Source organism: Dermacentor andersoni, chromosome 3, assembly GCF_023375885.2.
Source record: "Dermacentor andersoni chromosome 3, qqDerAnde1_hic_scaffold, whole genome shotgun sequence".
Lineage (NCBI taxonomy): Eukaryota > Metazoa > Arthropoda > Arachnida > Ixodida > Ixodidae > Dermacentor > Dermacentor andersoni.
Genome location: NC_092816.1, coordinates 21,867,236 through 21,894,293, shown reverse-complemented (window position 1 = coordinate 21,894,293; position 27,058 = coordinate 21,867,236). Strand labels below are relative to the sequence as shown.

Below are 27,058 nucleotides of genomic sequence, written 5' to 3'. Positions count from 1 at the left end.
GTCATTATTTTACATCATCATCGCTTACAAGAACATCATTCTCTAAAACAACGGAGCAGCCGTTGTTGCAAATCGGTTAGTACGTCTGCACTCATATTAGACACAAACTCGTGATGGTGGGCACTGGCTATTCATCATATGACGTCATCGTATTAGTCCCTGGTTTTTTCCATGTTTTTCAGCAAATTTTGATCAGCATATCCTGGCTGATCCCCAACGATGCATATTTGATAGACGTTTCGTGTTTCGTTTGCTACGCACTGTTTGCCATGGGTATGCAACTTCGCCCCAAAAGCTGAAGTTCACATTTGTCGAAAGGAACAGCTCATGAAAGCACGCCTCTATTTTTATTTTTTTAGAGCTGGCAAATTCTTTGGCAACTCCTAAATTTCCATTTCTACATCCGTGGCAAGCACACAGTATTTCAGAAAGCAACGGTCACGGAAGGAAAGCACCTACATGTGCCCATGAACCGTCGAACCGCAGTGTGATTGCGTAAAGCCTCGTACATCATCGAAAAAGTATGTGTGTGAGGTATCAGCAAGAATGAGAGCCAAATGAAAATAACAATGTGCTTTAAATAAGAGAGAAAGAAAAAAGCACGCGGAAGAGAAGAAGTGTTTGACGGACTACCCAACGGGTTCGGGCGGCTACACTGTAAAATAATTTACACCCTTTTTCACTTTTTAGGGTGTAAATTATTTTACAGTGTATGATTATAATCACTAGAAGTTCCAGGCTGCATACTTATCGATACACAAGAACGCAGGACGAATATACAAACGGTTCAACAAGTCCAACGGTGACCGCAGGATAAATGTAACCATATCACCTATAACCCCGTAATATAGTCAAGTATCTTATAGGTCCCTTTCATGCAAGCACAATGCAGCAAATGTCACAGCATTCGCTTCCATACCATCTCGCTTTAATCACCTTTTCGAAGTAAGGACCTTTAAAAGGCATGCAGCAACAGCGCTATTCCAGTGCAACTTCGTCAAGCGCACTTCCGCTATGTTGGCGTCGGATATATACTGCGGAAGAGCGTCGAAAAATCACGGTGTTCAATGAACCCCGCACCACCGATATAGGATTTCTACGAGCAACATGATATCGGCTGCCACCCTACAGCTATAGCATACGACAAACTGTATCTAATCTGCGATTGCCTCCACCCCCCATGCGCCCACGCGTTCGGTTTTGCGAGCAGAGGAGAGGTGCGCTCTCCTCTGCGTCGCATAAGTTGGGCCGCCGCCAACTTTCCAAAAGGTACAGTTCTAGGCTCTGTGGCTTCGGGCCTTCTACGAAGCAAGCTGTAAATGCCGAGCTCCCTTTTCTTTTCTTTTTTTTTTTTTGTCTTCTTTATTTAAGAAGGCCGGCTTACGTGAAAGATAGCGATCGCGCGCCGGCCGTAGCGCATCTGTTCTTTATCTTCTTATCCCTGTTTTTCCACGTATAGGGTAACGAACCGCACTTCTTGTGTGGTTACCCTCCCAGCCTTTAATTTTGTTCTCCTATCTATTCCTCGCTGATTGTTCCCCAGCCTTAGAAACAGCGCGAGTGCGGATGGCTCTTCTATACCTTCTGCCGCAGGTGTTCGCCTTGAGCGAGAGGACTGCTCGAACCCGCGGAAGGATGTGTCCCTCCATACCACCCCGACACACTGGCTAGAGCACTGTACCAGTGAACCCCACGAAAGGAACAGTCTCATCAAAGCATTACTATCGGATATTTAATCCCTCCTTGGCCGCTGTTCTCTTTAAAAGCAAGACATTTCATCCCCTCCGTGACTCCCTTGTAAGCCTCCTGTATAAGCAAAGTCCTGGAACCGGATCGACACGTATTCCTTCAAGATTAGCACATGCGGTAGCCACAAATCTCAACAAACCCCTTTTAGCACTGCGCCAGAACAGGGAACCAATATCTGCCGCGGAATTCTTGAGACATCCGGCAGACTGCCGTGGAAAGGGGGGGGGGGGGGGTGAACTTCTGCGGCCCTCGATCATCCCCCGATGGCCGTCCGCCGGACGCCTAAACACGGCCGCAGTCTCCACGGTCCCGGGACGAGGTTGGGTATAGAGACGTGGGTCGAAACCGCGGCTTAGATCACGCACGGCGCGGCGACGGCCGGCGTCGGGCCGGAAGGAAAGAGGTGCAGCCACGAAGGCAGCGAGGCTCGCGCGCGCACCCTGCGAGCCGGTGACAAAGGCTTTGTTTAACCCGCGGCGCGGAGTTTACGCAGCGGCTCGCCCGTGGCGCGTGCGGGACGACGACACACGCCCCGGCGGCGGCCGCTGCGCCGTGGCCGCGGACCCGCTGTTTATTTGCGCGCGCGTGACGACGGCCCGACGAGACAGAGCGCAGGCTCTCCTCGGGGCTCCGAGCAGAAAGCCCGTCGTAAATCGTGTACGCGCCGGCGGCCGAAGCCCTGGTTGCTCGCTCGGTGCCTGCAGCACGCGCCCGGCTCGAAATAGCCGCCATCTCTTCTTGTTCGCCTCGGGCAACGGCGCGTGCAGCCGGCCGCTTTGTGTTGATAAGAGCTGGCCCTCTTCTCCAAATACACGCGCCGCGCCGGACGGGCTCCTCTAGCGCGTAGCCCAAATATGCGCGCCGAGGAGCCGCGGGCCCGACACACGCGCGGGTTGGAAACAGGCGCGTGCTGCCCCCCCTCCCGCCGGGCAGCGCGCCTGTTGTATACACGAGCCGTTGTCAGCGCGCCCCAGATGTCGCCTGCAGAGGAAGGAAGCGAGCGACGCGGGGTGGCCACGCGCAACACTCGCGTGCGTCACGGGCTCCGCGGCGCTGAGGCGGCGACGTTGCTGCGCGATGTCTTCGCCGAGCACGTGCGCCGGCAACGCCGAGTACGCTTTATGTGCGTATAGAAGTGAACATCGGCATTCTTTTTTTCTGACTTTCTTTTCGGTGAGGCCGCAGCTGTCTCACCAGCTTGTTTACTTTAGTGTATTTGCGAGCATGGCCAAGCCGATGTGTGCTTGTTATCGCTGGTTTACAGATATCATAACCATTTCTGGTTGTGTTCCCTTACTTATAGAGTAAAAGTGAAAATGACAATGGCGACGATGCTCATGGCGTGAACATGTCGGTCGATGAAGGTCGATATTTTCAATTTAATCTCAATTAGATTTTGTACTTCACTAACTGCAATTCTCGTGTATTTTTCGCATGTTTGGTTCAAATGATTGAAGTTTACATGTCGGTGTGTACCCCCTTATGTAGTGCCTTCGAGCCCTTAAGGAAAAGTAAATGAAATGAAATATCATAACAAGCCAACAAGTACAACATAGGGGAAATTACTTGAACTTACTGGGTTAAAGAAATGATAAATTAATGGAAATGAAAATGGACAACAAAAAAACCAACTAGCAGCACGTGGGGAACGATCCCAAGTCTTCGCATTACGCGTGCGGTGCTCTTACCAATTGAGGCACGGCGTCGCTTTCCCGTCCACTTTCTGGGGTATTTGTGTTTTACGACTAAAGCTAAGCCTGGGAGTGTTAGCCACCGCTACTTAATTAGGGGCTCGATTAATAAAAACCAGGCCCCTCGACTGCCTTTTGACTCTGTGGTGCACCGATATTAGTTTCGAAGGCAATTAATGTGAAGTAGCTAATTTCTGCTACCCAGGCTCGCGGAGCAGCATAGCATACCGTCGTTGCTCACTCTCCGTTACGCCATGCCGAGATTCCATCAGCGACTTAAGGAGTTAAAGGGAGTGCAGAGTAATCATAGCCATCTATGATTAGCACGTACGGTTGCTTAACTGCACCACAAACACGTTTTGAGCACTGCGCGGGGCCAGCTGGAGCAAGTATCTGCCGCGAAATTCTCGAGACATGCGGCAGAAGACCGGGGACTTGAACGAACTCCTTAAGTGCGCATATACGCGACGCATGCATATAGTCTACGTTTCTCAAATTCCTATGGTGTAAAATCACAAGCGACGAGACCATTCGCTTTCTCTATGTCGCCTTGTTTGATGTAGTATTCACTAATGTTACTGCTTGAGCTAATTGATTCTGACCCGGTGGTTTCGTACAACAGCGCAAACTTTCAAAGATATATGTATAACGTTTTGCACTGGAGAGGGGGGGGGGGGGGGTATACGAAACTAAACGGTCAGAATCAATTACACCAAAGTGAAGTGCAACGCGTGTCATCGTTGGCCTCGATATATATATATATATATATATATATATATATATATATATATATATATATATATATATATATATATATATATATATATATATATATGTATATATATATATATATATATATATATATATATAGAGAGAGAGAGAGAGAGAGAGAGAGAGAGAGAGAGAGAGGCAAACAGCGACATGGGTTTACTTCACCACTGAGGCTATGTCTTGATAAGGCAATTTATCAATAAGACGTCTCCTCAATGAATCAGGCAGCAGGAAGTCAACGCATCTCAATCTCTGATCTTGTTTCCTATATATATACTCCTGCGGCGCTTAACAAATCGAATTGTGGGATAAATCAGCCCTGCAGATTCTTCGGTATCTCCCTAAGAGCTCACAGGTTCTTAGTCTAATCGACAGATATTTATATCATCAAGAATAGCACGATAACTATGGCTCGTAAATTTACGTCCGCGCCACAAAGTGTACCTATCGCGCATCGACGGAGCCCACGTCAGCGCCTCTTTAATCGCGATTGTCTCGAGCAAAACAAAAAAGCCATAAACTGAACTACCCTGCGCAAGGAGAGCTGTAAAATAAATGCGAGCCTATGCACGGTATTGCGCTGTCAGGAAAAAGAAATGGTTGAAGATTTCGTTATTGAATAATGCACACGCTGTCGAGGCGCCGTAATTGCGAGGACGTCCAGACGTTGTGGAACGATTCCAATCTATTGTTGTTCATTGACTAACGACCCACGTCGTGCAGCAGGTGGGCCTATTGTACTACACATAACTCCGCCTGCGTGGCGTGGGTTCCTCTCGAGAGCGAGCCTCTAGCCCGGCGCCAACCATACGACTTCCTTAGTCGAATGCGCGTAAAACGCGAAATTGCTGCCCTCGGGCAGTCGCAAGGTCGATTTGAATTAAAGCTGTAGCTTTTGAGAGAAGAAAAAATGACATTTTACCGACGGTTTTTCGGAAGCAGAATTTTGATTTAAGGTCTCATAAATTTTGTAGAAAGAATTTTTTTCATTCGGTAAATCCCAAGAAAGAAATATATATATATATATATATATATATATATATATATATATCAAAGCACCCAACGCGTAGCGTATGAGATAAATTAGCGCAACAAAAGACACACAATCTGGAAGGGAAGACAATACAAGCGCTTGGCAATACCAACTAGCTTAACGGTTACACCTTCTTAACCAAATATACGATTCTGATACTCCGCACCAAGAGAGAGATCTCAATTCTGTAAACGGTGCCTGTGAGAGTGACTAAAGTGCATCAGCATAACGCGCTTGTTTATATACAGATTACGCTAAATCGTTACACTGCACTGCGTGAGATTAATTTCACGAAATTTTAATCCACTATAGTGGTTTATTTCGTGGCGGTGTGTACAATAAACGAAGCAATTCCACCAGCTTTGGAAATCCTAACTGGTGCACTGCATATCAGTGCGATATTTCTTTTCGCAGTGGAGTTACGAAGTTGCGAACTAGATTATTCTTTTGCCTTTCAGCAATTTTTCAAAAAAGAAAAATAGTGAAAAAAGAAGACGGCATAAACCAAGAATGCGCTTTCTGCAGACCGCAAATGGTTCGGTGGAAACCGAGCATAGCGATTTGGCCGTTCTCACGTATTTAATTATGAGAGCCCGAGGTAACTTGAAGGTTCTTCCGAATGCATTTGGTTGCTGGTAAGCAGCGAGCGACGGTAGAAAGACTGGAATTTTGTCATATCAGCGATGCAAGCACTTTATGATATCACTCTGACATAAAAGAAGTTTGCTATACGATTGCAAAGGCAGGAATGTACTTTTTGCCTCTTGTTACAAAGACGGCTAAAAGCGAGCGAGCTATAAGCGTGCAGTCCCGAAAGCGATGAAGGTGAGTTTAGTAGTTTCATGAGGCTCACGCATCGAACAAAGCGGTCTGGCGCACTTACCAAACAATCAGCTTAAAAATATATAGGATCAAACGACGGAGAGGTCGATACAGGTACACCACGCAACCAAGCAGTGCACGGTTTACAGTGAAAACAGCCATCGTGATTAAGAGCACTCCTTTGGGAACGAAAACGAGATGACGAGTGCCCTATATAACGCCAATCTGTTCGCCCATATTCCAATCTGTTTTTATACCAATCTCCTGACGTCAAAATGACGTAACCACCGACGCAAGCACCGGGCGGTAAGCCACGGCGTTGCTTGAAAAGCCCAATCAAACGCGCTCCTCGTTTATAGGTCACTTTATGTTGCTTTCAAAATGAAGATAATTAAATTGTGCGGTTTTTCTTATCTAATTGGCTGACAAGAGGCGATGAGCACGCTCAAGTGGGGAGGGTCTCGATGGGGCCATGCCAGCACAGTGAAAGTAGATAACCGGATGAGGAGGGTGGCGCCGGTCTCTGCGATTGGTCCGCTTCCCCATCCTCCATATAGTGAAAGACTCCGGCTAAGTTTAGCTGGCGTGCGGTGCACATGTCGGGAAGACAGCCGTGCACAATCCAAGGTTCACTGATCTCTGATTGATTAAATCTTTCCAAAAATAATTTTTTTTGGTCTCATCCCGATAAAAAAAAACGAAAAAAAAAAAAAGAATTGCATCCAAGTCCACTCCGAAGCGTAAGGACAGTTTACACCAAGACGACACGACGGAACGCTAGCTCCCATGCGTCTTTTGTTTTTTCTTTCTTTTTGTCTTCTTTATCATTTTTTTAACGCACGGTCCTGAAGTTTCAAGTGTTATATTGAACAAAATCAAAACAGAAAAATTAATAAAAGAAGGGAAATAAACAGTCACCGAAGGGTTTGATGCAAGGGCAAATGAATGCTTAACAAAGTGTCCATGAGGAAATTACAAAAATCGCATCAGCAACTTCAAAAGCTTATGCATGCGAAACCTTCTAAAAAGGAAGTTAACGTGCCGCTGGATGAGACAAACGCGAATAAAAGCGAGCGAGCTATAAGCGTGCAGTCGCGAAAGCGATGAAGGTGAGTTTAGTAGTTTCATGAGGCTCACGCATCGAACAAAGCGGTCTGGCGCACTTACCAAACAATCAGCTTAAAAATATATAGGATCAAACGACGGAGAGGTCGATACAGGTACACCACGCAACCAAGCAGTGCGCGGTTTACAGTGAAAACAGCCATCGTGATTAAGAGCACTCCTTTGGGAACGAAAACGAGATGACGAGTGCCCTATATAACGCCAATCTGTTCGCCCATATTCCAATCTGTTTTTATACCAATCTCCTGACGTCAAAATGACGTAACCACCGACGCAAGCACCGGGCGGTAAGCCACGGCGTTGCTTGAAAAGCCCAATCAAACGCGCTCCTCGTTTATAGGTCACTTTATGTTGCTTTCAAAATGAAGATAATTAAATTGTGCGGTTTTTCTTATCTAATTGGCTGACAAGAGGCGATGAGCACGCTCAAGTGGGGAGGGTCTCGATGGGGCCATGCCAGCACAGTGAAAGTAGATAACCGGATGAGGAGGGTGGCGCCGGTCTCTGCGATTGGTCCGCTTCCCCATCCTTGTAGCTTGCGGTGGCTGGTCGAAAATCGTGGCGGCGTGCAACGGAAGATTAAAAATGCCGCCAGGACGAATCCTCAGCAGAGGAGACTTGGCAAAGCGATCTCGTATACGTTCCGAAAGGGCTCGATAACGTTATACTGCCGCGCAAAATTTTTATTATACGCAAATAAACCCGTTCTCCCCAGCAACCCCCGAGTATAGCCAGTGTCAGTGTGATCGGCGGGCAGCCATCTCCTATTCCTTTCGGAACGCGGCTGTCTCCGGCTATAAAGAACAAAAAGATCAGTTTTATTCAGCATATAATACGTATTTAACACGCACACGTCCCTTTGACGCGGTAGCTTTCGCGGTTTTGTAACGTATAGCGTGACAGATAGGCGAAGTGGACGCAGCCCGAAAACGTTTGACCAATAGCAGAGGGCCAATGGTGAAAAGGCGCTGAATCAAAAATTACTATTTTTCTTTCGTTCGGTCTAATTATGCGTAATCAGTGCGCGTATATCATATCAGATGGGGTGTTCTCGCGGTTTTCGTGACGTCGCGTGACAGACAGATGAAGTGGGAGTAGCCTGCAAATTTTTTTACTAAGCGTGGATGGCTGATTGCAGAATTGGGGCCCTATAACGCAAAACTATTCCAATATGTTTTTATTCCAATCTCCTGACGTCAAATTTGCGTAACCACCGACGCAAGCATCGGGCGGTCACCCGCAGGGTTGTCTGAACAGACCAATCAAACGCTCTCCTTGTTCACAGGAGGTCACTTTTGTTTGCTTGAAAAACGAATAACATTTACACTGAGCGGCCTGACTTATCTAATAGGCTGACAAGAGGCGAGGAGCACGCTCAACTGGAGAGGGATTCGATGGGGCCGAGCCACTGCACTGAAAATCGATAACCGGATGAAGAGGGTGGTGCCGGCATCTGCGATTGGTCCGCTTTCCCTTAGATGGCGGTGGCTGGTCGAAAATCTTCAGCAGTCTTTACCCAATGCACAGGTTAACAAACACTCCGCTTGCAAGCGGAGTTACAGGAAACTGTCTGCATATACATACCTAGTGGCAGAGCTATAGGCCTTAGTCTGATATAGAATAAAGCTCTCTCTCTCTCTCTATCTCTCTCTAGTGGCAGAGCGAAAATAATAATGCAGTGAACGGACGAGGTCTGGATGACTGCACCGCTCAGCAAGACATGCTGTTCGAACAGAACGATGTCAACTTAATATACTATATAATTTTCTATGACGCGAGTTTGGATAAGATGCGCTTGCAGTATGCGTGTCGGGAACAGGAATGTATCGGCACGGTACTGAACGTGAGTCATGCCTTAAAGGCTGTGTTAAAACGACATGCGAGGCAAAAGTGACAATATTTCTTCAGCTCCCTGGAAAAAATTCCAGTCCTGAGGAGAGCATGAACGAATCCTGCCAATGGAAGAGTTCGTGCTTTGTACGTTTCAGTGAGAATTAGGTTTCTTTTTCTTTTCTTTTTTTTTTTGCGCGCGTGTATATGTGGCTCGAAGTACACTGTAAAATAATTTACACCCTAAAAAGTGAAAAAGAGTGTAAATGTGTCTATAACTCACACCCTTAGGGTGTCCGTTATATAGCTAACACCCTAAGGGCGTGAGTTATAGACACATTTACATCCTTTTTCACTTTTTAGGGTGTAAATATTTTACAGTGTAGGCTTTCCTTTGCGTAGTTTTATTTCTCGCATATGCAAGGTATATATGCAACGATGCCATTTTGCATCTGACCATAATTATGCAGCTTTGGGGATCACTGCATGCCTTTGGGTTGGCCCCAAACGAAGGCGCTTAGTCTGGCTTGGCTTTTACTGCGCCTGTTTGTCTTCATTACGGCGCGACGCGAGTTTGGCGAGTGCGCCGCTTCATCTTCCACCCTTCGAAGGCATGAAAGGCTTGCAGGGCAATGCTTGTGGACAGAGTGTCGTACTCTGTAGTATATTGTTTTTGCGCGTTTGGCTCTGCTCATGGTTTCCTCACGACATTCGTTCTCATGCTGCCTGCGCTCTGACCTTCACGACGCAGTTTGCATGTTTGCTGCTGGAACGGCGAAAAGGCGGACAGTCACGCGGCGAGCGATCGAGAGACGGCCTTTGAAATATGTGTGTATGCGGAGTAGTTCCGTGGCTTAGGAATGTCGTTTCAGTACAAAACGCGGGCTCTGCTGCCACGAGGGAACGCCGGCGCCTTTGGTGTCGCAGTAGCGGAATGGCCCGACTGTACCACCGGACTGCGTGACGGCAGCAGGCACAGCTCAGCCATGGCCCCGTTAGCCGCGGCCTTTTCTCCGAGCGCCGCTCGGCCGGCGCCCCAACACCTGTACGGCACGCTTGTCCCTTTTAATGACGAGCGATCTTGGACGCTTCCGCCGCTCACGACCGCGGGCGCGCGCGCGGAGGGGTGAAAAAGCGCGGTCTTGTTGGCCCATTTGCGGGACAAAAGCTAATGTCCCGAGCGTGTCGCGCTCCTTACGGGCGCAGAATGGACGCCGGCAAATGGGCGCCGCAGCGGCAGCTCGACACGCCGCCGCTAGGGGAAAGAGAGCGGCTTTTGTGCGACCGCGCACCGATGGAACTGCAACGTCGGCGGCATTACGGCAGCTGCCCTCGTCGCTGCGGACATATAGTGGCGCGACCTTTTGCGGCGCACCGCAGCTGACGCGTCGTGATGGCCCGTCGTGTCCAGTGCTGGCGCTCGAGGGAGGGAGACGGGCGCCTCAAAGGTGGCCACCCCCGCCTTCGATGCGCTGCACAGCGCGGTCGAGAGGCGTGCTCTCTCGAAGCCGCAGCAGCTGGCCGGGACAGCGGCGGTGACTGCGGCCTTTTGACGCACCGCTGTAGGACGCGGCGGCCGAGTTGAGCGCAGTGGTGGTTATGTATACGCGGTGCCGACAGGAGCGTCACATGCACTGCGTGCTCTGAAGCGTCGTTTCTACCCGAATCACTTGAACGAAGGAAAAGGAGAACACTCTGCAGATCTTTCTTGCAGGTCGCGCTTGCTTGCCATGCGCAAATCACGTACGAAATTATCAAGGCAACGACTATTCAGAGAATACTATATGGCAAAAATTTAAAAAATTAGATTATGGGGTTTTACGTGCCAAAACCACTTTCTGATTATGAGGCACGTCGCAGTGGAGGACTCCGGAAATTTTGACCACCTGGGGTTCTTTAACGTGCACCTAAATCTAAGTACACGGGTGTTTTCGCATTTCGCCCCCATCGAAATACGGCCGCTGTGGCCGGGATTCGATCCCGCGACCTCGTGCTCAGCAGCCCAACACCATAGCCACTGAGCAACCACGGCGGGTTCAATACTATGGCAAGTGCAGGGCTATGAGTAAGCTGACAAATGCGTAAACCTCGCCCTGCCAGCGCATGGAACAGACAAAGCTTTATCGATTCAGGTCTACATATTCGACCTGTGACCACTGTTGTCTTATTCCGACTACACTGAAAGAAGTAACAAAGTATTTACGGCATGCACCGCGCATCTTTCATGCCACTCGATACCCACGCTAGAAATAACCAATGAAATGCATTACAAATTCTTGCAGCATTAAGCTACCTGGAGCAAAATTCAATACCGTTTAAAACATTGCTGCAGCAAGTCATGAAATGTGCGCTGGCATGCCGCGCTGAAGATGCATCCGAAATATTTTGTACGTGGCTGTCACTTTATGCACTGCCTGTACGTGTGCGCTGAACTTTGCATAATTGATCGGCAAAGGCATCGCGAGCGCCATGTATACAAGTGAGGACGGCATGCACGCTGAAAAAGCTATATTATTAGAAGTCAGTGACGTCAGAATCTGCGGAAGAGGTATAGCAGACCTTCAGCGATCCTCATACTCAAGCCGCATGCGTCTGACGGTTCTGACGTCTCCACGGAGCATCATCTACGGGCTTTCGCTGTGTTACTTATTATGCAATGCGGCCGCTCTGAAGGCGAGAGCGAAATCCGTGGCACGTTGTGCTTCACGCGCAGCTATAGCTACAGCGCCTGCACGCATCTGCACAAAGTGGGTGAACACGGGGCGAGATGGGATGCAACCTGCTGACAGCTGGAACGAGAGGAGTGCGCTTTCCGCGCTCTCATGGTATTGTCCTTGCGGCGCGCATTGTCGCCCATGTAGTTCCCGTCAGCGGGGACATCGCGGGAGTTATGTACAGCTATCACAGCATTCTCTGATATTTGCGTACGCGTTATCGCAAGTCGATGCTGCCTTCGATGATCCAATTCGACCCAATACTGCTTCTCGAAAACGACTACGTTGAGCGCCGTCACGATGCCTGTTGATATTTCTTCATTCTTCCCGTTATTGCCCGCGAAACTAGCGACAGTTGAATGGTTGGCGTGCAAAAGAGCCGATCCCACCCGTGTTATACAACCTGTAAAGGAAGAGAACTGCGGAAGCTGCTTCGAGGCGGACTCTCCACTTTGACGACGACGCTCTCACTTCCATCCCTCAGCGACAAGCGCAACGCAGCGGCGGCGAGGACGACGCGAGACGTGTGTGCGGCGCGTCCTTCCTTCCGTTGCGGCCGCGATTGGACAGGTCCCCGGCCGGCCGTCGCGGACGCACCGACCCCTCGTACCGGCCGGTCGATGCGTCCAATGGGCGACCAGGTGCGCGACAGCGAGAGGAAGGAAGAGGGGGGCGCGCTCGCGGCGCCGTCGGGGCCGCCACGACGTCGCCGGAGGAAAGGCGACAGTGGCCGCCGCTCGGACCAATGGCGACATCCCCCCTCCGCCGTTGCGGCCGGCCCCTCGAGGGACGCGCTTCCTCTCGGACACACACACACCCCTCCCTCCTTCTACAACAGCCCCCCCCCTTCCTTGGTTTTCGAGACACAGACCGGCCGGACAAGCAAGCAACCCGCGAGGCGCGCGTGACATGCCTGCCCTAACGAGCACTGCGCAGATAAGCCTCGGAGAAACAAAAAGATCCAGAGCATAAACCAACAGCGAAAGGAGCCCGTCTGCAGCCTACACCCCGGGGCGGCCACGTACATACTGACGCTGACGAAGTCCTCAACGCCGGCCGCGGTAAATACAGGGGCTTTATAGGCAGCGCGCTGCCCCAGCCCAGCATTCGACGAGAAGGTGTAGCAACGAGAGAGGAAAGGCGTGGTTTCAATAATCACCGTGATTGTCGAGAGTCCTTCGGTTTATACCTGCGCTCGACACGTGACTGCCGCTATTGCTTCCTTGCCTCGCTCCGCTCTGAGAAACGGGCCTCAGCACCCTTGCCGGAAATGTGAGGCCTCGAGCTGTACACGCATACGTGTGTGCGCGCGTGAGACGTGTTCGTGTAGCGCTTGCAGAAGCACTGGCTGCAGCAGGAGACTGTATACATAGCGGTTATCGACTAACGGCGAGAGGCTAAAGCCGGAGAAGAAAATTTTGACGTCGCGAAGAAAAACTTCGTATCAGGCGAAAAAGGAGATCAATTTAGTGCGACCGCATTATACGTCACGCACACTTTATAGAGCACAGCACCAGCGCAAATTTCGTGAGAGGAACACCGCTACAGCAACCGCCTGCTGAGTATACGCGTTAACGCAGAGCTGCTCGGATAACTTCCGCAGTCCGGACTCTTGCCCTTGGAATCGATACTGCAATAATCCATTTGCAGCTCAGAATTGAGCTTCTACTATCTATCGCGCCGTCGCAAAATGATGAAACTGAAGCGGCGCTTCTCCGTGCGAAACGGCATCGACACCTGTCTTCGAGCGCTCTTTTCACACAGTCCTGCGTCGTCGTTTCCTCCCGCTCTCCCCTGAATCTAGATCACACCGCACGACTTCTCCCAACGCAAGCCCATACCAGCTCCGTTTCGACACAGGTCAACGGCAAAGCGGCGTCCGCTAAGTGAATCCAGCTCCACGACATCACGCGCTGCTGCTGCTGGACGCTCGTGCGCGGCAGGCGGGTTCCGGCGTGTGCGTTCGTGTGGGAGCGAAACTGCCATCGCGGCACGGTCGTCGACACAAGCGGCAACGGTTAAAAGAAATAATAATCATCGCGAACGGGGAGCACAGCAAAAGGCGGGAGGGACAAACCGGCGCTGTGTCAAAACTATGTCGTGATGACACCGCAACGACCGGTGTGTGTGTGTGCGCGCGCGCAAGCACCGCGTTCTGGCGACGCCAGTGCGAGGGAGGGGGGAGGAGAGGTGCGATCGTGGAACGCTGATGGTTCCGTCACGAATCGGGCATTTACGGCGCGCCGAAAAGCAGCTCGGACATGGCGCAACTGCGACGCGACGACGCTTGGGGATCACACGGCCTGCGCAAACAACTACGCTCAGAGGTAGCGCAAGCGCCCGGGAGACCGCGCTGTCGCCAAGACAAAAGGCGTCGGTGGTGGCGGTGCCGATCGGAGCGCGGCCTCCTCCGATAATCGCGCCGCGGGACCCTCCCCGTGCCAGGGCCGCCGCCGCCACCAGAGTCATCATCGGTTGTCGTTCTTCGCCGAAGGCACGTCGCCGAGGCGGGGGGACAACGTGCGCCCCGCTTTGTTGGAACACGGTCCCCCTGGCAGCCCCCCATCCCTGCGGCGGCGGTGAAGGGTCCCGCCGAAGTGGTGGCGGTACAATGGCCCCTGATGCTATTACGCGGCGTCGGCCAGCGTCTGTCATTACGGCGTCTCAGCTGTCCTCTTTGTTGTCCAATCCCCGCGCGGTGGTTCCGGGATGGACTCTCGCACTGAAAGCGGGGGATGCTGTTGCGACGACCAGCGGGACGGGGGCAACGCGGCGCGTCTCGCGGAGGTCAGGCCGAGGGCAAAGGGGGCGGCATCTGCGCGATTCTTTCTCCCTCTCCTTGTACTACACGCCACATGACGGTTCCCTCCTTTCGCCGTTTGGGTATGACAAGAGATGTACAGGTGGCAGTTCGTCGGCTTGCGCCGGAAAGTCCGGAACGCGTCCAAGAGTCCGGAGTGCATACCCTCTCACTGGCGGGGCGCCTCCTATTCCGTCCACTAAGTTCGTGACCACGAAAGCATCGCTGTTGGAAAGCATGCAAACTTGAGCCACCTTTCGCGGAGGCTGTTGTCTGCAGCCGAATTGTTCACTGGGTCGTTCTTATAAGTTGCTGTAACAAAACACTTACTTTCTTTCAGAACAATTATCGATGCGCAGTGCAAGCAGAAGAGAGCGATGCCAGAAGTGGCTTCAGATTGCACCTTTATTTTCGGTGCATTTGGATACGCTGCACTTTTCCTTTCTCGACACTTCCGCAGCACGCTCCCGAACCAAGATACCCCGTGCGACGTCTATACGTCGCTGCAACATCAGTCCCAAGCCCCCCGTTCCCTGTGCCGCAGCCTTATATACACACACACAGCTATACACGCGCCGCCTGACCCGAAATCACTGCCAGCCCGAAGTAACGGCTCCGCAGCGTTCTCAGAACCCACACGCACACACGCCGATGGCAAGGATACGCGGCACCGTGCCGAAGAAACAAGTGATCTGCTGCTTACTACCACTGCGTGTCCTAATGGCCTCGCCAGCTGAGGCCGTCGCCAGGCTCAGAGATCCGCGCACTGGGGTCGTGATCGAGGGACAATGAACGAAAACAAGAGGCGCGGGTGGGGCGTGCAGCTAGCTAGGAGCGCTCGAATCGTGAGAGAAAAGGCAAAATGCGCGCGCGGGGTGCAAAGGGGTTCGCAGGGAGGCCGGAAGGCGTGCGCCTCTGCTGCTGCCGTTGCTGCTGTTTCGAACGCTTCTGCAGGGCCCGTTATTTATGGCCACTCGGATGGGGCTCGTTAGAGCAGCGGCGCGACGCGCGTCTGCGGACGTCTTTATTACAATTTCCGAAGAGCCCGGCCGCTACTGCTCGATTCAGTCGCACCAAAACCGTGCAACACTGCGTAAGCTATAGAACGCGATCGGGCGTCAGTTCTTTAACTGCGTCCCGAGACCGCAACTCGGGCGTTCTCAACATTCGTCCATCATTATGCAGCGTGCACTTGTTGGCCGACCACGACCTGCATAGGTATACCTCATTTCACGAGTCTAGAGAGATATCCCTGCGAGTTCCACAATTTGACGGAGTACCACACTGCTTATAATCTAGCAGCCTATGCGTCAGGCTTTTCAGACTCGCACTGAGCAACGCAGTAGGCAACGTACGGCATCTCATCGCATTAAGCGAAACGAGGGCAATCGGCTAAGGCTCAGAAGCAACACACGGAGGACATGTAAGGAGGATGAATGCTCAAACCCGTCAAGCAAATGGCATGCACGCAGGTAGCGTACCCGTGACCGTTACCATATTGCCAGAACGTTTTTCATATCCCCTCAAGTTATCATAGTTTGATAATCTAACAATTGTTTGAGTAAAAGCCAGCGACACAATAGTTGCCAACATTTCGAATTTCATACAAACAAATCCATGGTCTATCACATGGTGTAAGGTTCACGTCTGTGTGCTTGCAGCCTAGCTGTTCGCTAGGAGCTCCCATGGAGCGTCTATAGATTTTATGCAGACAAAAGCATATACGGAGGTAAGATTGCTCGTGATACGCACGTGAAAGCAGCATATAAACTGCCTGAATAATCCGACCGCCGAGGCACCGACCAATCTCGCGAGGCACTGACACTTGCCATCAGATTCACGATATCGGCCCCCGATTAAGTCGACGGCACCGTTCCTGCACAGCTTTCGTACAACTGCACAGTTTTGAGATACGGGATGCAAGCGCGTGTCCCTTTGCTCGAGCTCGCTCCAACGCGCGTCGTTGTTTTTGCAGTCGGCCGGAGATCGAGAGCGCGCTTCCCCCCCATCGCGTCGGCGCGGACGACGTGGTTGGGGGAGTCGCTCGCTGGTTCCGGGGCCGAACAATGCGGCGAGGAGTCTGTGGCATTACGGCTCCAACAAAGACGCCGATCGGTGATGGTGGCTCTCAGACGGGGCTCTTTCTCAGGAAATGCTTCATTACCGGTCCCGGGGAGCGACAGCAGGACGCGCGGTGTCACGCCGAGGAAGCCACGCTGCGCGACCCAAAAAAGGGTTGCTCTTCGCGGGCCCGCTCTGGCCCGAGCGGCGAGCAGATGTAGCGATAAAAGCGAGGGTTATTCCCCAAAGTTCGGAGGCGTCGCAGCGTGAACGACTCCTCCACGCTATCTTCCTCTGCCTTCCGGACATGCGACAGAGCGGTCAAATGCGAGTGTGTAGCTGGTGGCGCAGCGCGACAGGCAGTCTTCAGACGCGAGTGGTGCACGCGGTCCATGTCTATACGAAGCGCCATTTAGGAACGCCGGGGCTAACGCTTTGTCAAGAGGACGCGTTTAAACGATCGAGCTGAATGGAACGACGCGCACAAAGAGAGCGCTGCATACCGTGGGTGAGTGTCCGCTCTCTTCGCTCACGCATTTTAATGACCGTAACCATTTGTGAGGCATGGACGGAGACAAAGCTGAGCCATGTTTGGCAAGAGTTCACAGTGAAACGTAGGCGGGCAAAATACGGACACAAAAGGAACGAGAAGGCCCTCTCCTTCTAGTTATTCTTGAGTCCACGCTTTCGTGTGCGCCTTGCCTCTCCTTACCATGAACCACTTATCAGAATGAAAACGAGGTTTTAATTATTACCGCGGACGCCGACAAGTAATTATTATTCCACAGAAAACGCTCTAAAAAATGCATGACGTCACGACGAGCTAGCGTGTGGAAACTTACGAGCTGGCGCGGTGTTATGTCCGTTTCGATCTTGCGTCTTTTTTCTAGCCTTTCTACCCAGCCTTTTCTCGCGCTAAGAGTGTTTTTTTTTTATTATTATTATTTTGTAGAAGGGCAATTTGCCGACACTGCTCAAATTATCCTTCTCTTTAGGGTCCATTAAAAAAAATTGAGAACCGCGACTGGAAATAGCGAGGTCAGCAAAATTTATTCGAAGAAGACGAGAGCAGGCGCGCCCACACTTCCTACAGCAATTCGAAAATGCGAGTACTGCTGCGCAACCGCCGCAATTCTTCTATCTCTTCTGCCCAGGTTGAAACTGACATATATAGTCGCCGCATCAAAACTTCGGCTGTGCTCTCGGTTAAATTTCATGAAATTTAAGACGCGTCCTCGAGTCAGCCTGGGGCGAGCGTCGTGGACACGTGGAGATATAGCAGCGCGACTTTCAGGGGTCGAGCGCCCACGTATTTCGCGATGTCCGCAATAGAGCAGAAAGAAAAGGGCGCCTGCAGTGAACTACGCCAGCACGATACGCACACAGCCAATCGGCGCAGCTAGACGAAGGTCCTCCTCGTTAACACTGTGCGGTTAAGATCTAAAAAACAAAGAAGAACAAGTCAAGAAATTTTGCTGCCAGCCAAGCTTGTGGAATTAGCTGCGTCCTCCCGCTCTCATTGCCACAGTCGTAATGCATGATTTTTTTTGTTATTATTTATTACATCAGAGGGCTACAGTGACGTAGAGACGAAAGAAATTAGAGACTGAAAATCAAGTTACGAATTTATTTATGAATGTAAGCGATTTATTTGGATGAAATGATAAATGTTGGCGACTACTGTATTGCCGGCTTCTCCACAAACAATAAATGTTTCAGCGATCAGAGGATGACGAATTGAGGTGATACCAAACGGTAAGAAAGCACAATTCGAAAACGTGTTTCAACAGTAAACATAAATAAATGCACACACACAAACGCGAACAAAAAAAAAAGGACCCCAGTAAGCGATATACGTAACGAAGCTATCCGTGCAATGTCTGATATCCCAAGCCGGAGCCACACGTGCCCATCGTGCTGTGTATAGTCTGTGGAACGATCGGCGCATATACGTATTTACGCGACACTTCTTGTTCGCCGCTCTTCCTGAAGAGTTTTCGCAGCAGAACTTTTCGCCAATGACACAACCCTCAACCCAGACGCGCCTGCTATATATTGTCGCCGGGCAGTTGAGACTGCGGAACATGAAGACGTTCAGCCGTCGACGACGATGAGACACAAGTTAGGGAAGCCACGTGCCATCTTTTGAACATTTACATATATTCTTATATTTCTATTTCACTACGCACCGCTTTGGTGGAGGTGCGGGGTAGAGAAACACAAGAGGTTCACTACGTACGGGATATATTTAAGGCAACCAAAGACAACAAACGGCTTCTCTAACTTCTGAATCACCGTCGTGGTCGCCGGCCGAACGTCTTCACCTTGTTCATTGAGCCGGTTAGCCGCACCCGCGGCAACATGCGTATAGTATAGTGACACCCACCTGCAAGATGTAGCCGCGCACGTAGTCCTCGTACGTCCAGCCGAATCCGTGCAGGACGCGTATGACGTCGTCGTGCGGCAAGACGCTGAGCAGCCTGTCGAGGAGGATCTTGAGCCGCACGGGCACCGCCTGGCTGCCGTACAGCACGAGCGAGGCCATGTCGAACGCGCTGCTCGCCTGCACGGGTTCGCCGCCCGCAACGCCGCCGCCGGCCACTGCACCCGCCGCCACAACCATGGCCGACCGGCGAGGGTCACACAGCTTGTCCAGAGCTGCAGACGACAAAGGGAGAGAACAGACGGCATGAACATCGGCACCGGTTTGTGATCCGAGATACGCAAGAGACGAGAAAGAGAACGAGAAGTGTCACCTCCGGATGCTAAGGTTTATAATGACCACTTGGGTAACGGTGCACACATTTATGTATAAGCAGTTTCTTTGTGCCATTTCGTTACAGCAGTGGCCAAAAAAAATATCGTCAAATAAAAAGAACACTGACGTTCATCTGGTGACCAATTGAACCCAATGCCTACACAGTATGACTCTATATAGCTCACTGTATACATACTGAGTGTATTGCTACATACACGACCTCTTTACTAAAGCAGCTATATGGATGTTCAGCGCGCGTCGTGTTTCATCAGCGATAGTGCAGTTTAGTGATGCCGGTAGTTAATAATTAACGTGTATGCGTGGTTAGAGCCGGCAATTCAAATCTCTTATATGAAGGAACTCGTAATGGGGGACTGGTCACTAAGTTGAAACTTAATTGCTCTGTAATTACGAGCACTCACTAGCTAGAATATGCACAAGGGACCATCCTACTATCTTGAGTTGCTTTCAATGGAGTCTGCATGCAGCGCCTTGGAATAACATTAGGCAACTTTGACACATTTATTAACAATGCATTATAAATTACGACTGAACCTCCTTCGCCAGTGAAGCTTCTAAATTATGGGGTATTACGTGCCAAAGCCACTGTCTGATGAAGCAGTGAAGCTATATATAGCAGAATCACGCCAACACGAAGAACAGTTCATAGCACGCAACAGACGACCGGCAGCGCTATATCGCTGTCTGCTTGTATATCTTTGCCTGCTTCGCACCAATACTCAGCACTGTTGATAGTGCGAGGCAATGGACGTTCCGACCTTTGCACACTAATACTCAGTTGTCACGAAGTTGATACAGGTAATTAGGGTCAATGACAAGAACGAAGGTCGGCGTGCACGACGCTAGATCTCTACAAGTGTGCTCATACAAATTCATTTTATCTGCTTGTTCCATGAGCCACAGTGGTCGGGATGACAATATTTGAAAGAGCGTTCTCAATCGCTCACTGGCGTTTGCGCTGCATGCATCCGTCATACAGTCCAACACAGTCCGTTACAGTCCATAGTTAGAAGACGGACTAAGAACACGTAGGTGAATCTCCGCGTCAAACACTGGCATTCATTACATGACATGCGCCTGAATGAGGCAGCGCAGGAGCTTAAAAGCCGATGGGAAAAAGAAAACAAATATAAGACCGGCATATAATTTTTAGACAGATCTGAATGCCACGCGCACCCGCCTACTGACATTTAAGAATACAAAGAACGACATGAACTGAAGACGCTGTTACTAGGTGATCAATGCAAGGTTCGAAGCGACTAATACTGAGCGGACCACGCCTAAAGAGCTTCGCCTCGCGTACTTCCGAAAGGTGGCAGTCCTATATCGGGGTATGTCTTCATGTGCTTGGGCTGTTACAAAAGGAAGTAAACCAGTAGTTCATTGTTCCCACAATCATCACTTTAGATATACAAGACCGAACCAGCCCGCCATCGAGAAGCACACTTGAAGACAGCACTTATCACGCTTGCCAACGCGGCTCTTCGCTGAATCCGTGCCTTTCGCCCTGGAGGACAACGAGAAAGCGGAGCCGTTGGTTTGCTCTAAGAGCAAAGATCCGTGACGCACTCTCTCACGGAGCGCTTTTATATTAGTTCGAGCGAATGCGCGGGCGCTGACACACTTAGACAATGCGACAACTGGCGAACGTTCGCGTCACGACAATTTTGACAGCCGTCCAGCTTCGCTATCATTTTTCTTCAAAGAACAGTCGCAAATGTCTCGTCTCGCCTCTAAGGATGAGCTGCTCTTGCCTGTCTGTCACCTGCATGAAGTATACAGAGTACGACAGACGCCACGCTTGATGTATAGCACGCGCACTTACGTCATGCAAAAGACTATTCACAAAGACGTCGCACCTCCCTGTCCCTTAGTTTGATTGCTTGGCTGCTGCACGCTTTGAAAATATATCGCTCTGTTGCCACAAGGGAGAGCCTCGTTTGGAATCCCGGAGTCATCAAAAGAAAGTGAGAGAAACAGAGACGGTAAATTGGATGCGACAAGGCCAGCCAGTTTGCACCTCGTTTGCTAACCTGCACTGGGGGAGGAGCAAGGGCCGAATGCAGCCAAAGAATCATCGGGTCGTGTGTATATATCGGTAGCCGCGTGTTCTCCTAAGAAGTGTACCGCATTGTAACCTATCGGAGCTCCACTTTAGGACGTGACGACCAGCTTTGCAGCGCTTGTTGGAAAATTGTACAGCGCAATAGTGTATAGTCTCTTCGTCACACCGGAAGAACTCGTTGCCAGGTCAGTCGGCGCCAATAAGAAGGACATCACGGGGCAGGCTCGTGGAAGCGTGAGAGCGTGCGCGCCTGTACTGTGTAAGCGCTCAGCAGCGTATATATTCCGCGCAATAATAAGGCTCCTCGCGCGGGGACTGCGATCACGGCCGCGTGAAGTATAAGACGCGCGCGCGACAGAAAAACCGAGCGGCCAAGCCCCGGCGATCAAGCGGCCAAGGCCGGCCGGTCCGCTGCTCCCGGATCCGTGACTCGGAGGAATACTGATGAGCACCCCCCCCCCCCCCCCCCCCCTACTGCTAATGGTGCCCGCAGGGCCCGAACCGAACGGGACGGTCCCCCGTTCCTTTGGCAACCTGCTGTCGCCATCCGCTCCGACGACAGTCGCCCGGCCGATTAATGGGCGACGCGACGACGAGGCTCCGCTCTGCTCTGATCGCGCCGACGCATCGATGAGCCGCGGGGGCATGATGATGCAGCCTCGACTGTGTTTGTACGCGCGCGTGTAGAGTGTATCAGAAGTACGCACGCACGGCGTGGCTCGGCACCCGCGGTGCGCCTTCGCGCCTGCGTGACAAGTTTCCGATCGGGGGGCGTGCGTCGCCCTGATCGGCTCATCGGCTCGCGAGAAGCGGGCGACGGCTGTTTCACGGCTTTTAACGACCGCTCGATATCTCTCGCTCGAGGGGGCCAGCCCGCGTACGGACGCGTGGTGACGGTGCCAGGGCGCGTTGCCAGCGGATCGCGATTGCTGATCTGCGCGGCGCTCGCGCGACCCGCGAGAACCGTGCGCTTGCAGGACACCGGATCACGCGTGCACCGCCTTTGTGTTGCAGCATAATATAACACTCGCTCGGTGCTTCATGGCTGCACTGGTCGATCGCGTCAAAGTCTGTGAAATAGCGGCGTCACGGGCAGGGACGCAGACGAACGTTTCAGTGACCCCTCCGTGTGTATATATATACGACGCCCGGTCGAGAACGATCGCTCAGCCGTGTGGAGCAAGGAGGCGACAGCTGTGCTGTGCCTCCGTATCTCATTATTAAATTTAAAGGCTTCAACTAAGAACTAGTGCAATTAAGTACACTCCAGACGATATAGAAGTACGTTATTTTGCCCCATGCAACATGCTTGAATCTCAAGGAACCGGTGCCAGTGCGCAGATCCGCCACGAGAAATATATTGACAGTCTTGAATATGAAAATACAAAGTTGCTCAATCATGCTCACACATGTCACGCCAAGCTGATCGAAGGTCATGCCATCGGTCATTCCAGGTGTGGATATAGGCTCTGCGTTAAATTCCCGGCGCTTGGATCGGTCTAAGCAATACATGATAAGGATCAAAGCTGTATCATATATACAGATATTTTTAAAACCTCACAATTTAAATGTCGGAATCGCTGCAGCAGCGCCCCTTCCACGGATAAACGGCCACTCCAGTCGCTCGATAAGTGTCTCTCATATATTCGGCAAAGGTTACGTGTCATCAGCAAAGACGCTTGCCAATTGCGTGACCGCGCAGAGTTGGCCGAAAGTGGAATTCTCCGTCTAGCCACTTTGGTGGCATTATATGAAAAACACGCGACTGGCATCCGCATGAGCGCGTCGTCCGTTTCTTAACTCAGGCGCCGCCTCAGTCAAGGTCACCTTTCTATTATGGAGACATAAGACAGCGGTCGCGACCCTCAGGACCATGGAAGCGTTTTCTTCTGTATATGTTTGCGACCTCAATAAGGACAGTGTCCGCATACATTGAACCGCTCGCAAAACGACCTTAAGTGGACAATGCCCCTCCACTGGACGCCATTTTCAGGTCGATGTGACTTCGCACGCGTTTATACCCTGTATGGGCGGCTGGCGTATCAACGCGTCTTCACGGCCTTTATTTGCACTTGCGAAGCTGCGTTTTTTCACACGTGTAACAACCTCAGGCAGGCTTTAGGACATTTATTTATTTTTCGTGAAGTGCGTATGGCAAGCTTTTGGTGTTGAAATGAGCATTTTTCGCCCTCTGTGAAAGTGTCGTATACGCGCACCTATATTGTTTTCTAATCTCCCCATTTTTAACTTACATGCGGGGTGTTTCAATTTCCTGTACGCTTTTCTGGTGTAAAACTTTAATTGTACAAATTAAAGAAAAAGGAAATCAGCGCCTGCCTGTACAACTTGATCTATATCTGCAAGGTTTTCTCAATAAAGGACAGCACAAATACAGGATTGCGTTCGCATCGACCGTCGCTTATGCCAGTTCAAGTGCTGTTCTGGCGAAGCAACGGCACGTCGACAGGACTAACACTACAGTGACGTTGCGCCAGGAAATGCTGATACGCGTGTCTGCTATTGATTGTCAGTATACGCACAGGATATGTAGAAATGCTGTTGAATATAAGTCCCGCGTTAATTAATGCTCTTGGAAGGCGATGCACTGCAATCCTGTACCAGCCATTTACCGCTCCATGAGGGCTCGACTCCGTGTCTTGCAAGCTCGAGTGAGGGGAAAGTGCTTACCGTTTAGAAAGATCACCAGCTGTTTACACTGAAACTGCTTTGGGTTTGCTTTGGATTTCAAATGAGATATTGCTGAATGTCGCAAAAAAACTTTTCTAGGAGTCATCTGACTTGCTGCTCTATATAGCGGGTACCGCGCGCGGGGTTCATCTTGGAAAGAAATAGCGCGAAAGAGGACCACAGATAATACAAGAGAAGATGAATCTTGTGCGTGCATCACTTACACACGCGCCTCGTGACTCATCGTGCCACGTGATGATATCGTGCACTGAAGGTTTGAGCACTAGCATTGTGCACGTATATACGTCATGTACTGACTTCAGAAAACTAAGTTGTTAGCGACGCTGTTAATATATTGTCTGTCTCTCATGTGTCTTTCTCTTTTGTTTAATGTTTTCTTGCACCTCAGCGTCCCTGCATGAACGACGAAGCGGTGCACATAATCATGCAAGTGTGCGCGTCTATTTGTATACATGTAAAACATGTACAAGCGAAGGAGCAAGATGTGGAGAAATGTGATAGAGGGCGCCAGAGAGAGAGAGAGAGAGAGCGGGAGGACCGCGACTGGTGTGTTCAGTGTAACACGTGTGCGTCAAAACCAACTCATCTATTTTTTAGGTAAGGACAAACTCATCCAGCATGGTCTCCTTCGGTCTGCAACAGGCTCCATTTCACAAGTTGTGGTGAGCGCATGGCTACATCCCGCGCGTTAAATATCTTCAGTTGCCCCCGAAATGTGTGCACATGCGACGCAGATTTTAGACGGCGTCGCCCTCGCTCTATATACACGGGGCAGGCGATGCCGCGCTCGCAACGTGCTCAGTGGATGGTGCGTCTCCCACACCACAGGGAATCTTTAACGCGATAGCGTTAAGCTAGGGCTCCGTGTCGCAGAAAATACGGTGTCGACGTCGGCGTCCCCGTGAGCGAAAATTCCGGCATATGTTTAGGTATACGTATATGCCACGCCTTGCTATATAACATGCGGTATATGCGGGTTTATTGCCACACCATTCTATCATTAAAATTGCTCATACCTTGTCTTACATTATTGGCAATGTTATTCCCTGGAATTTTGATAATGACAGCCCACAAACAAATGCCACGAAATAAAACGCTAACACCGCAGGCCTTTTATGTTAAATCTTCTCAGAATTAAATATTAAAAGTGCGAAACAATAACAGAAACCTAGAAAATTATGTAATTTTTTGGGCGCGGCTGTGTGCTACCTACGGGATCGGCCTCCGCAAGAGGCCGCGTTTCTACCGGAAAGCTCGCCTTCATGCATAGCAGTCGCCGCCAGTGCTTCCCGGTAAACATTACGGTTACATAAACTGCAGTTACCGGGAAGCGAGGAGCAGTCAGGCATCTTTGAATGCTATCGTGTTCCACTCTTAAAGGCGAAGCTTAAACGTGCCCAAACTTTAACGCAGGAAATCCGGTGTCGGCGTCCGGCGTCGACCGTCTTTTCGCACGAAATCATTCCGAACCATGCATTGCCAACAACGCATTTCCAACAACGCAGGCCCCCAATGTAGCACAAGGTTACTGAACTACTTGAGTTTCTCGAAAATATAATGCGTCAGAAAAATCGTAAAGTGCGACTTGCACACGTACGACCTATACAGACATCCTAACGTCGGATTGTAATTTGAATATACGGTAAAATATAATTTTGTAACGCGGAAACTCAAACACAAATCCATTTTCCAGGGTTTCCAGCATTCAGAGAGCGGCGCGCCCGGTTCCTCGCAGCACCTCCAGATGGCGCTCGATCGCCTCTGGGCATCGCGGCCAACGAAAGAGGACGCATTTCTCGCAGAAAGATCGCCTTCGTGCCTTACACCGTGCCTTCGTGCATAGCGTCCGCCGACAGCGTTACCCGATCAACATTACGGTTACATAAGCTGCAGTTGCAGGGAAGCGTTAGAAGCAGTCGGGGATCTTTGAATGCTATCGCCTTCCACTCTTGAAGCTTAAGCGTCCTCCAATTGCTTCTTTCTTTATGTATGGGGAACGAATTGGTTGCGTCGGCTCCCGTTGGCTTCCGTTTGCATTCTCTTGGCTTCATTTCTCAATCTCGCTGATCGGCGAATTTTTTTCGACTTCACCCTCCAGAAGCGATGATGTGAAACATTATTGGATCAATCATTCCATGCTCAAAACGTTTCAGACAGCTCGTGCAAGTGCAACACGTTCTACAGAACCACACACCCACTGAAACTCCACGTATATATACACACAAAACCTTACATCACGCCACTGTAGTATACTATCATTGGTGTCTCGTTACTATGGACTGTCGCTGTTCCGGGGGCGTCAAGGCTTTTGGTGAGCTCCTGCTTTCGTTGGACCAACTGACTGCAGAGTTGGAATCGAGAGCGCTCACGGGATATCGGCTAAATTTCGCATAGTATGTGACCGCAATGATCAGTCTTATCAAGTCGTACCATAGCTACTGAAGCCGATACTGGTCACCGGATGCGATTCGGCATTGGTGACCGCTACAAAAGCCTATAGAGACAAGCCCGTGAATCGAAGGAGGGTCATTCGCCTTCCGAGGACGAGAAAGGAGAGAAAGGAGACGCGGACACACACAACAAACGCTATAGATGGGGGCCCGTGCCGGGTATCGCGCGAGCAGGCTCGCTCGTGACGCGTCCCCGCCTCTGTTCAACGCCGTGTCCACGACGTGTACATCTACGCGCGTACAAGTGCGTACAAGGACCGATCTGGTGAGGCGGTAGCGGCGCGCTCGCGTCGCGTGCTCGCAGGACCTTCGCCGTCACGCGGTGGTTCACACCAAGCAGCCATCCGCCAGCGTTCTTTTCTTGTTTGTCGATCCAAGCAGGCACTTTACGGGCAGGAAAAAAAAAGCACAAAAGGTACTCCACGCTTCAGCGCGCGGCCGCTTAGTGCGCGCTCTGCG

The 27,058-nt window shown here is 50.9% G+C and overlaps 1 protein-coding gene across 4 annotated transcripts in view; it reads right to left on the bottom strand.

The window, feature by feature from the left end:
• LOC126519061 (zinc finger protein basonuclin-1-like) overlaps positions 1–27,058 on the bottom strand; it is a 347,911-nt gene that overhangs the window by 3,945 nt on the left and 316,908 nt on the right. For all 4 annotated transcript variants that reach the window (XM_050168673.3, XM_055065443.2, XM_050168683.3 and 1 more), the window contains one exon: positions 18,983–19,254. In XM_050168673.3, the coding sequence (XP_050024630.2) occupies positions 18,983–19,254 (272 nt within the window). The remainder of the gene's footprint in view (positions 1–18,982; positions 19,255–27,058) is intronic.